At 40.3% G+C, this 12457-nt stretch overlaps 1 protein-coding gene across 2 annotated transcripts in view; it reads left to right on the forward strand.

Annotated features, from left to right (window-relative positions):
- The window catches only part of GABRB3 (gamma-aminobutyric acid type A receptor beta3 subunit), a 96999-nt gene that overhangs the window by 75088 nt on the left and 9454 nt on the right, over nucleotides 1-12457 (forward strand). The window contains exons 5-6 of one of the 2 annotated variants that reach the window (XM_021715849.1): nucleotides 6049-6293; nucleotides 9267-9272. In XM_021715849.1, coding sequence (XP_021571524.1) covers nucleotides 6049-6293; nucleotides 9267-9272 — 251 coding nt within the window. The remainder of the gene's footprint in view (nucleotides 1-6048; nucleotides 6294-9266; nucleotides 9273-12457) is intronic. The other variant, XM_008065147.2, reaches the window with a different exon arrangement.

Below are 12457 nucleotides of genomic sequence, written 5' to 3' on the forward strand. Positions count from 1 at the left end.
ATCGTGTGGACAACAGAATCATTTAATTAAATACATTTAGGTAAATACAGAGCTGATGAGCAATCTTCAGTCCATCCTCTCTTTGGATAAGGTTGAATTTAATTACTGAAAGTAAATTTATCAATAGCATGTATAAAAATTGATAGAAGCATTATCAACACATTTGCTAGTAGGAAGCTTACAGAAAAACATAAGAATTAAAGATGACAGTTATCCCTGTTTTCTTCCTTTTTTCTGTTGCCGACTTTTCCCAGGTCTTTAGGTTGACTATCATTTTTTTATTTCCTACCAGAATGTAAGTACATATGTGCATGTGGATGACAGATATGAGACTCATACTGTTGCAGTTAAGATCAGATGTTTCCCAGGAAATAATGCAGATTTATGACTTGAGAAAAATCAGGTGGCTATTCCTAAAGGTGACAGGTGAAAAAAAAGCACTTTGAGAAAAGTAAAGTATTCACATCTAAAGTGCTGTATTAATTGTCATTTATTTCTAATAAGCATAAGTAAAATTCTCTTTAAAAATCTTCAAGATTTCTCTACTTCTTGCAGAGGTTATACTGGAATGTCAGTCTTTTTGTAGGGTTTGAAAAATATTACTATGCAACTCTGTTTAACTTTTTTCTTTTCAACTGGAAAATTCAGAGATGGAATGAATTTGTAGGGAAAATTCAAATTGTGGAGCTGTTAGCTTATACAATTGCACGTGCCCTTAAAAAATATATAGAATATACAAATACAAAATTGCTGGGATCCCCTTTCTGAGCTTGGAAGAGGCCTACGCAAATGGAGACTTGAGGTTGAAGCTTTATGAACTTCAGAGTGAATCTGCTGTGGAAAATTGGCCATTACTGTGATAACTGGCAAGCTATGAGTACCAAAGAATCATGATTATCTGGCATCGCAAAGGGTGAGGTGTACTGAAAATGCAAATATCCATATTTACTAGCTAATACAAATTCTATCCTTCCTTAATTTGTAAAACATCATCATCCATAATATTAACCAAATATTCCTCCTGCAGTGGGCTACAGGGGGGAGTCCCCCCAAAAAACTGAGCATTAAAATGTGTAGTTAGATTCTGAGTGATTTCCAAACACTCCTATGATCCTTTCTGACCATTGGTTATCTGACAACTGGATTATTAGTCAGTATACAATAGATATTATAGGTTCCAATATTATTTTTAGTATTTTGATTGTAAGGGAAGTCTTTTAGTTTCAGATAAGTGTTCTAGGAACACATCTTCATCAATGTACCAGCTAGCATTTCTGTGAGAGGCTATGTGCAGGGTCAGTAAACTTTTTTTGGAAATTCTTTCCACGTGTTTGTCCATTGCATGATGGGTGATTTGTAAACACACCAGCCCACACCACATTGAGTCTTCAGCAGTTTTTGGCCCAAAATGGCATGAGCATCATGCCCCAACTTCCCTATTCGCCTGATCTTGCCTGGACAACATTTGTTCCCCTGTATGAAAAAAGTCTTCAAAGGGAAACATTTTGCTGATGTGGAACTGGTGAATCAAAAAACGGCAGAAGCCCTGAAAGATAGCCAAATTGATGAGTTCAAAAACTATTTGCAGCGGTAGAAAAAACATCAAAACAAGGGGTATTGCATCAAATGGAGAGCACTTTGGAGCTGACTGAAGTTTAAATATGTAAGAATGAATACACAATTTTTAATAAATAAACTCCTGTTTTCCGCCCCTCCCCACCCCATATGTTCAACCCAACCTCACTGAGGTATATGGAAGTAGATCCCAGTCTTTCTTAGCAGCATAGCAGTATTATTACAAGCCTAAATCCTGCCTCTGTGCCTCTGCTGCGATGAAGGAACAGTCTGGCCAGGGTTGCTGAGGTTTCACCACTGGAGGATTGACCTCTGGGGGACAGGTGTGAGATGCAGAGTGGGTGGGTATTCACTACAGTCAGAGTGACCCTGAGGCCAAGAGGTCTAGAAGGCAACTGCCATCATAGGGCTATGAGGTCTGGCCAGGCAAGAGTCCAACAGATCCAGCTGCTAGAGTATGACACCTGCACACTCATTCCCTCTGTCCCTGCTGCCAGGACCTGTCTCTGAATCTGGGTCTACAGGTATTGGGAAATGTAAGACTGACTAATACCAACAGGTTTAGGACAATTATGTCATAGAATTATGAATGCGGACTAACATTATAACCATCATCAAAACATCAGCAACAATGATAATAAAACCTAAAACTTACCAAATACTTAGGTGCCACATTTTCTTCTGAGGCCATTTGTGTAGCTGTCTAGATTGCAGAAGATTCATAGCAGAGTAGGCAGTGTTACTGCTCCCATTTTAACCAAGCAGGAAAACAAGGAACGAGAAGTCAAGCAACTGGTAGGAAGTCACATAATTACTAAGTGTCAGATGAAAGATTTCAATGTGGTTAATCCAATTTCCAGATCCTCCTCCTTAATCACTACAGATAATTCCTAAACTGTCAATAGACACTACACAGAAGAGTTATTTGGTTTACTACAATGCAAAAAATAATAGACCAAAAACCAGAAAGTTAAGCAAGCCTTATTATTAATTCTTATTATTGAGGTATCCCTCAGAAGTTCTAAGATGTTGCTGTGCTCTATAACTCTTTAAGAGGATATGACTGTGGTTTTCAGTGGAGAAATCCTCCTTCTCCCAACCCCTCCCCGAACGTCTGGTCTTGTGCCACATCCTTTGGCACTCTCAGAACTCTGTCTGCATTCATCCTGAAGGGCTGCACTGTTATAAGGGCACCCTATGTCTCCATGGGTTCATAAAGGTGCCCATCTACACAGACAGAGGGGTACTTGACTAAGGCCTTTGTGGAGTGCTCTCCCTCCGACTTGGGTACTGATGGACCTAGACTTCATGGGGGAAGAGATGGGCTTGTCGTGCTGCTGGCCTGTTTTGTGGGCTGCAGGATTTTATGTCTCTGCTGCACAGGGTCTGACCCCCAGATACGCTGACTGGCTAGCATTAGCAGCCACTTGACTGCAAAATGGGGAGTTGTAAATCAGATGGTCTTCCTTGAAACCCTGAGGGCCCGTTATCAGGGAATCAGGTTGAGCATCCATAATCCAAAAATCTGAAATCGAAAATGCTTCAGTGAGCGTCTCCTTTGAGTGTAATATAGGCCCTCGAAAGGTTTTGGATTTTGGAGCATTCCGAATTTTGAACATTCAGATTAGAGATGCTCAACCTGTAATCGTGTTAGCACTTCTAAAAGGGAAAATATATACTAATGTAATTTAGGCCAGATTATTTTGATCATAAGAAAGAGAAATAAAATATTTCTATCAAACAACACAAAAAATATTTTAATTTCATAGCTACTTCTATAAATACAATTGTCCAAGTATAATATTTTATTCACACAATCTAAATGAAAAATAAGTTTAGGCTAACAATGTGTAGAAAGACTTAACAGCTTGGTGAATGTATAAAGAACATGAAGGGCACCACCCAGCCATCTTCCTACTACTGCTGGATGACTTCCCACTAGAAAGCAGAGATTCAAGGCAGGGCCAGGAAACTAGAGGCTACCACATTCTGTAGTGATGATAGTAACACTTATTTGTTGTTGATTGTGTTGCCAAAGTCAGTTACCATTTACTGGCACATCACAGATGCTTTTCGGGTGTTGCCTTTAGTCCCAGCAGCTCCAGAGACTGACAGTGGACCCATCAAGGCAGAACTGGGCTTTGGGTCTTGGCCGTGTGGCTCCACTCTCCAGCTGTGCACCACATTTCATCACCATCTGCAGTACCCTAGGTAGGAGAGGACATGACAGAAGGAATTGGTAAAGGCTTATTCCTTCTAAGCTACCAGCTTATGTGAGCCTAAACTAGAAAGTTGGGAGCACTTATTGCAAAGTTCTGTTGCTAAGGGACTCCTGAGCTTGTGTGGATGTGCCTGGATCCGGGTTCTTGGTCCATGTCTCTCTGGGCCCCGACTACCACGCCAAAGGCCTATGAGATGTGCTGGCTGTATCTGTTCCAATGGGCCTTCAGTCCATTTCCTGAGACATTCACTGAGATCTGTGTTCTACGTGTCCATTCAAAAGAGTCAGCTGGAGAGGCAAGACAATGCCCACAGCAAAGCATTCAGGCTTCCCAAAGCTGTTTTTAAGGGGGGAATAAAGTAGTGGCAGCAGCATTATACAATTTTTGAATAATGGCGGGAACCCCGATTTTGTAGCATTTGCACAGTATCTTCACATTTATTTGAAAACTGTAATTATCCCATTGCCATTTTCAAATTTAAAAAGTCCCCAGGTGCCACATGAATGTGATGTGAAGGGAGAATCTTAAAATATTCTGACATCTTGGATTTCCATACATTCCATAAGCAGCTGTGGTTTGTAGCTATGCATAAAAATAGTCTCTCAGGTCTTCATTTCTCTGCTCTTCTGTTTTTAGCAGTTCAGAGCTTGGTGGAGGGACAGCCTGTGTTGGAGACGGAAGACTGGGCTGTCTGGCCTGTTCTCCTGCTCAACCCGGGTTAGCTATGCTCTATAGTCCCGGGAAACATTCTGTGGGACACAGAGAAGGAGGTTGCTGCCCCCAAGAATGGAATGGGAGTCATGAGGGGATCAGGCTATGACGTTTTGCATATCCATATCCTGCGCTGAAGGCTTGGGCAGGGACAATGTGCAGAGTGGTCGGGCTCCTCCCCAGAGCCTGCCTCCTGGCAGTGTTGACCTATCGGGCTTGCACTGCCTTCCACCCTCAATTTTGTCATTTGTTTTTGGGATTGCTGGGGAGGAAGGACTGTGGTTAGACTCTTTCCTTGGAAAGTGTCCATTTTGAGGGAAGGCCTGACAGAAATTCAGAGGAAGTTGTTCTCTCCTTTTGGTCCTAAAGGACATATTCATCATCACATTCAGTGGCTCCAGTTGCATGGGTAGAAAAGAGCTGACACTTTGAAGAACTGTCTTGCTTCTTTAAGACTTCTTACTATTTCAAAAGTTCAGTTTCCAAGAGAGTGTGTCAGCTTGCAGTAGTTACCATCCCACCAACAAGTGAGCACTCCATGCTTTTCCTGCATGTGTGACAACCCAGTTCAACAAGCTCTAGTCATGTCTCCACCCAACCTGGTGGTCTCTGGTCTGTATGGCATCAGATTATTCAATGTAGAATTTTAGCATAGCAAGAACTGTGGCTACTGCTATGGGAGGGAAAATTGCAAAATATGGTGTTTACATGGTAAATTTACAGCATAAACTGAGCTCTATTAGAAAAACAATAACATCATTCACACAACGCTAAGTAAACAATCCAACATAATGACATTTTAAAAAAAGGATCTGGTTAGTTGCTCCAGAGTGTGGTGAGATTCTTTAAACTGAATAAAATCATTAATTCTGGACTTGGGTAAACATTTCCTAAGCAGTTGATGCACAGACTCTTTCCTAGTTGAAGGGGAAAATCACTCTGTGAGATCATCTGCCCTTAGGCGCTTCACTAAACGATTCCATTCTCTTTGAGCTCAAAACTGGATCTCATTGTTAATAATTAAAAAAAAAAAACAGTGCCCACTCCTCTTGCATTCAACAAGCACAGTATAAGAATTCTTTTCTTCCGATGGGTAGTCCCATGAGCTCACAACCTTGCCTCTATGGCCACAGACAACCTCAAATTCACAGGTATTTTTTGGAAGTTTCTTATCTAGACACACAAATTAAATTCCAGGGTTATTTTCATTTCTTCCAGCATTCATAAAAAGCACATTCTTCTTTTCTGTTCTACATATCTCTTCTTCCACTCAAAATTTCATCCCCCATATTAGCAAGGTGCAGAAAAGGGAATGGGTCTTTCATGGTCTTGCTTCCCTAGAGCAGAAGTGTCACTCGCTGTCCTGAGTGTGACATGTTGACCACATGATACAGTGTGCTCTATTGCTTTACAATTGCCCAGTGGCATTCAGTGCTATATCTCCAACTATGCGAAGCTGTTTGAGGAAACACACAAGGCAAGTGAAAAGTGGCAACCAGCATGGCGAAGCTGCAACCTCTCACCACTGTTTCTTTTCTAGGGATCACTACTGTGCTGACAATGACGACCATCAACACGCACTTGCGGGAGACATTGCCCAAGATCCCCTATGTCAAAGCCATCGACATGTACCTGATGGGCTGCTTTGTCTTTGTGTTCCTGGCCCTTCTGGAGTATGCCTTTGTCAACTACATTTTCTTTGGAAGAGGCCCTCAAAGGCAGAAGAAGCTTGCGGAAAAGACAGCCAAGGCAAAGAACGACCGTTCAAAGAGTGAAAGCAACAGGGTAGGCCCTCCCCTGCGTTGACGTCGCCTTGGCCCAGCCCAGCCCCTGCAACTCTTCATTTACTTGCATGGCTCGAGTAGGACTTGAGCGAGCTAACAAGATCGTAATCTGAAATATTTCCTTGTGCAAGTCCGTGAGTTTCATACAAAACAAACATTAGTGCAAATGCTGAAGAAGCCAAAATCTTCTGTAGTTTCCTGTCTAGATAATTGAAAGTGTGGGTCTGGAATGAATGAAACTCTGGGATTTTTTTCAAAATGTTCTAATATTTCTTTTGCTGTAAACTTATCAGTTTGATGGGTTGGCAAGCCACTGTTCTTTGCCCTGGAGTAGGGAGACTCTTGTTTCATTGACCTTTCCAAGCCAAGCCCTCTTGAATCCGTCCTTGCCCTGGGCCCTCCCAAGTGTGTCCTTCACAAAGCCTGGTCTGGGCCCTGTTGGGGAATGCCCCGGAACTTTACATTTCAGTAGTGAGCATGAACGCGGTCCACTCTTCCAGCCCAGGTCACCAGTGCCTCCACCACCTTCCAGTCACAGCCACGTTGTCTTTAGATGTAGTTTCGGTCTATTTTTAATAAAAGCAGTGTGTTGTTGCAGTTACAAACAATGTTTTAATGAATGCACATTACCATTCAAATATAATTTCTTGAATGTATTCTTCTACCTCTCTTATCCTCTCAAATCCTCGAGCGTATGTTTCTACCTGTTTATACACCAGGTTTTTTTGACATTTCCTTGTTTCTGTTCTTTAAATTCTTCTTGTTAAACGTACTTATTTCTCCAGTCCATTGAGGCACCCTTGCTCTACCTTGTGCCCTCTGTGCCATCATGGGTCCGTACCTCCTGTGCCCACAGGCCCAGGGCCGGCCCCAAGCAGGTCCATAGATGTTCCTGAATGGATGGCAGTGTGTGAAGTGAATGTCAATGGTTCCCTTTCTTTCAGCAAACAAAAATAGAGTTGGTCAGAAAAACCCAGGATCTGTGAATAAACCAGACTTTCCACAGGCAAAATTATCTTGAATTTCTCACTGGAAAATATACTTAGTATCATACTGCTATGTTTCTAAATAGGTCCGCATCCTACTATGAATACACAATATGCTTTGATCATGCTGTTTCCAAGGAAACTGGAATTCATCACGTCATTACTGTTTCCATCACAGAGGCACAGAACTCACACTTAGATGTCCAGTACTGTCTTTCCCTGTTAATTTAAATGGCTTATACATTTGTTTCCTTTCTTCTGAATGAGACTGTTTAGAACAATCAAATTGTTGTGCTGCAGAAATACTTTTTGGAATGTGAAGCTTAAAATTTAAAGTAAAAACAAAAAGACAAAAACCTCTAATGTCCATAGGGAAAAAATTCAGTTCTTCTTGGTTTTGAATTACTTCTACTCTTTTTTTTTTAATTTTAAAGATGTGCAGAACAATTCAGAGTTAGGTACAGAAGTAGTCATTGTACCAAAATAAGTGTGGGTACCCTTATTGGTGTTATGTGTCCCCACTCCCCTGGCAGTGTCCCACTACTGCCAATCCCTTTCTTATGGTATTGTAATAATGTTCTGGGCCCACTTATGAGTGAGTACGTGTGGTACTCAGATCTTTGTTTCTGTGATAAATCAGTGAGTATTATAGCCTCTAATTCCATCCAAGTTGCTGTGAAGTTCATAATTTTGTTTTTCTTTATGACTGCATAATATTGTATCTTATAAATAAACCATGAGCAGCATGGTTGGTTCCATGTTTTTGCTATGGTGAGTAATGGTGCAATAAACGTGCATGTGCAGGAATCATTTTCATAGAGTGATTTGAGTTCCTCTGGGTATATTCCCAGAAGAAGGATTGCTGGGTTGTATGGAAGGCCAATTCCTAGATCTTTTAGAAATCGTCACACTGTTTTTCACAGAAGTTGTACTAGTTTATATTCCCACCAACAGTGTAGAAGTGTTCCCTTTTCCCCATATCCTCTCCAGCATCTGTTGTTTTTTTAGTTATTGATGATGTCCATCATCTCAGTGTGGTTTTAATTTTCATTTCTTTCATGATTTGTGAGGCTTAGCATTATTTCATGTATCTGTTGGCTGCTCATATGTCTTCTGAGAAGTGGCTATTCATATCTTTTTCCCGTTTTTTAATAGGGCTGTTTCGTTTTTTTTCCTTTCAGCACGCTTGAGTTCCTTGTAAATCCTGGATGTTAGGCCTTTGTCAGATTAAAAATTGGCAAACATTTTTTTCTATTCTGTGGATTGTCTCCCCATTCTCTTGATGGATTCTTTTGCTTTGCAGAAGCTTTTCAGTTTGATGAGGTCCCGCTTGTCTAACTTATCTTTTATGGCATTCACTTTTGGGGAGTTGATAAGGAATTGGTTGCCTATTCCAATTTCCATAAGAGTGTTTCCTACACTTTCTTCCAGGATTCCTACAGTTTGAGATTTTCACATTTAGGTCTTTGATCCATATAGAGTTGGCTTTTGTGTATGATGATATCTAGGGACCCTGTTTCATTCTTCTGCATGTGGCCAGCCAGCTTTCCCAGCAACATTTACTGAATAGGTTCTCCTCTCCCCATTGGTTGTTGGTGGAGGCTTTGTCGAAGTAGAGTTGGTTGAGAAATTGAGGTTTTGCTTACAGAGTCTCTATCCTGTTCCATTAGTCTATATGCCCGTTCTTGTACCAATACCAGGCTGTTTTTGATTATGGTAGCTTTACAGTAGAGTTTAAAGTCTGGAAGTGTGTTATCTCTCACTTTGTTTCTTTTGCTAAGGATTGTTTTGGCTATTTGTGGACTTTTATGTTTTTATAAGAATTTCTGTATTGTTGTCTCCAGGTCTAAGAAGAATGATGTTGGTAATTTAATGGGTATCGCATTGAATCTGTAGATTGCCTTTGACAGAATGGTAGAATGGACATCTTAACAATATTAATTCTGCCAGGCTCGGTGGCTCAGCCTGTAATCCCGCGCCTTTGGGAGGTTGAGGTGAGTGAATTGCTTGAGCCCGCGGGTTCGAGACCCGCCTGGGCAGCGAGATCTCATCTCTACAATAAAATCAAAAAATCAGCCGGGCGTGGTAGCGCATGCCTGTAATTCCGGCTACTCGGAAGGCTGAGGCGGAAGGATTGCCGGAGCCCAGCAGGCGAGGCTGCGGTGGCCAGGAGCGGCCACTGCACTCCAGTCTGGGCGACCGAGTAAGACTCCAACTCAAAAAAAACAAACGAAAAAAAAACAATATTAATTCTTTTAGTCCATGAGCATGAGATATTTTTCCATTCGTTTTTGTTTTCTTTGATTTCTTCGAGCAGTGTTTTGTAGTTTTCTTTGTAAAGGTCTTTCACGTCTCTGATTAGGAAGATGCCAAGGTTTTTTTGTTTTGTTTTGTTTTGTTTTTGTTTTTTGGTCGCTACTGTGAATGAGATTATGTTTTTTATTTGGGTTTCTGTCTGTTTATTGTTGGTGTATAGGAATGCAACTATCTTTTGCATGTTTATTTTATACCCTGAGACTTTGTCAAAGTCCTTTATTGGTGCAGGGGTTTTTTTGACAAATTCTCCTGGGTTTTCAACGTATAAGATTATGTTGTCAGCAAAGAAGGATAATTTAACTTCCTCGTTTCCTATCTGGATACCCCTGATTTCCTTCTCTTGTCTACTCTAGCTAGGACTTCCAATACTATTTTGAACAAGAGGGTTGAGAGTGGACAGCCTTGTCTTGCTCCGGTTTTCAAGGGAAACACTTCCAATTTCTGTCTGTTTAGTGATATGTTGACTGTGGCTTTACTGTAGATAGCTCTTACTGTTCTGAGGTATGTTCCATCCATGCCAAGGTGTTCAAGGTTTTTTATCAAGAAGGGATCCTGGATTTTATAAAAAAACTTTTTCCGCATTTAATGATATAACCATGTGGTTCTTATTTTTACATCTGTTGACGTATTTAATTATGTTTATGATCTTGTGGATGTTGAACCAGTCCTGCAACCTGGAGAAAAAGCCTACTTGGTCATGGTGGATGATTTTTGAGATGTGTTTTTGAATGCAGTTTGCTATAATCTTTTTGAGAATTTTTGCTTCTATCTTCATCGAGGATATTGGCCTGTAGTTTTCTTTTTTTGTTGGGTCTTTACCCGGTTTGGGTATCAATGTGATATTAGCTTCATAAAATGATTTAGTGGGAGTTCGGTCTTTCTCAATTGCCTGGAATGCTTTATAGAATTGGTGTCAGCTCCTCTTTGTATGTTTTGTAGAATTCTGCTGGAAAGCCGTCTAAGTGGGGCTTTTTTTGAGGGTGGTCTTCTTATGACAAAGTCAGCTTCCTGGGTTGTTATTGGTCTATTCAGGGTCTCAATTTCTTCTTGTTTCAGCCTTGGGAAGTTGTGTGATGTCAGAAAGTCCTCCGTTTCATTTAGGTTTTTTAGTTTGTTTCTGTACAAGTGTACACAGTAATCTTTGATAATCTTTTATATTTCTTCGGGGTCTGTTGTGACTTGATCTTTTGCATGTCATATATTCTCTTACTGACTCCTCACACCACCAGTACCATGTAAGCTTTGATTTTAATTTATTTTGTGCACTCTGTTCCTGGGTTGTTTCTATACCCAAGAGTTTATCTTTGCTTTCAGTACAGGCATCCTGGTTACACGCCTTGTGATATTTTGAAGGTTGACCAATTGGTATTTGAATTTCATGAGGTAGCAGAAAGTCATAATTCTTGGCAAGGAATCAGAGCTGCAGATTCAACACCCTTCTCACTAAAGAGCAAGATTTCATTCCTCATGTGACAAATACCCTCTCATTCTTCTAAAACTAGAGTATCTTACTTAACTAGAAGCTGGGAGATAATTAGAGAATGAGATATCAACTGTGTACCAATTTGATGACATATTTTAAGAAAAAAACAAAAATCCCTCTGTGCTATATTCTGAATGAGATTTTAAAAATTATTTTATTTTAAAAGTGTGGGGCATTTAGTATTCAAGTGTTCGCACTTGTCAAGGTTATAGAGCAGGATGAAAACCTACATTGAAATCAATGATTCTCATTATAGTAGATATGAGAAACATAAGAAATAAGGAGTATCTGTGAAAAGATTTAAAAATTACAAATCATCTGTCTTTCTATAAAGGCCATTTCAACCTTGTATTTAATCCATAATCACTTCTTTCTATTTTAAGACATAAATTCCAGAAAAGACTAGCATCTCCTCTTTTGGAAATATTTGTTTAAAATATTTCTAAGATTTCACAGATTTCAATAATCCTTTTGTTATTTCAGAAAAAAATCTGCAGTAATTTGGGTATACATTTTCTACATGTTGGTCCATGGTTTAAATGAAATCCACGAAAATGTAAAACTATCAGTAAAGCAGCCAAATTATTTCACACTGAGATCTTATAACTTTAATATATATTCAAGTTTCTTTCCACACCAGAATGAGTGTTACCTGCATTGCTGTTTCCATTACACATGTTCACTTGCTCTGAAATAAGACTAATGTAAAACTGAATTGGTTTTTGTGTCATACGTCTTATGAGCTGTGTTCTGAGACCGCTACAAGCTAGTCACAATGTGAAAGCACCCAAGAGCACAATAGTTTTGTAAACTATTAGTGATATTGGCAGGGAGTCAGGTTTGGCTTCCCTCAGGCTAGGCTTCCTTCACTAGAGAGCACCAAGGCACAGACCTGGAGTTTCATCTTCACTATATCATTTCCTCAGCATATAACACTGGCCACAAAGGACTGGGGAAGACAGGACATTGATTCACACAGATTTGTCACTATATCTTGAAAAACCAATTTAGCATTCAATTGACTTCATTTCCCACATGTTGTGAGGCTCCTGAAGTCATGATGTATGTTATCACTTACTTGCTTTCCAGGGTCCCGTCCTCTCTACCTGAAAGGCCTTTCTTCTTGGTCCATGTCTTTCCCTCCTTCTAGATCTAAGCCAGATGTTCTTTTCCATGACATTTTTATTGATATTTACCCCCACTTCTTGTCTGCATTCTTCCCCCGTCATTACCAGCCCTAATCCTAACCCTAATTCTAACCATAACCAGTTGGTTTTGTCCCTGTTCTCCCAGCTTCTGGAGCACATGCTCTTTGCCTGTGAAATGGCAACTCTCTTATGTTCCATGTGCCCACCAAGCCTTCTCTCCTACACAGCATCC

The sequence above is a fragment of the Carlito syrichta genome, unplaced genomic scaffold (assembly GCF_000164805.1).
Source record: "Carlito syrichta isolate Samal-C Ts95f unplaced genomic scaffold, Tarsius_syrichta-2.0.1 Scaffold103323, whole genome shotgun sequence".
Classification (NCBI taxonomy): Eukaryota; Metazoa; Chordata; class Mammalia; order Primates; family Tarsiidae; genus Carlito; species Carlito syrichta.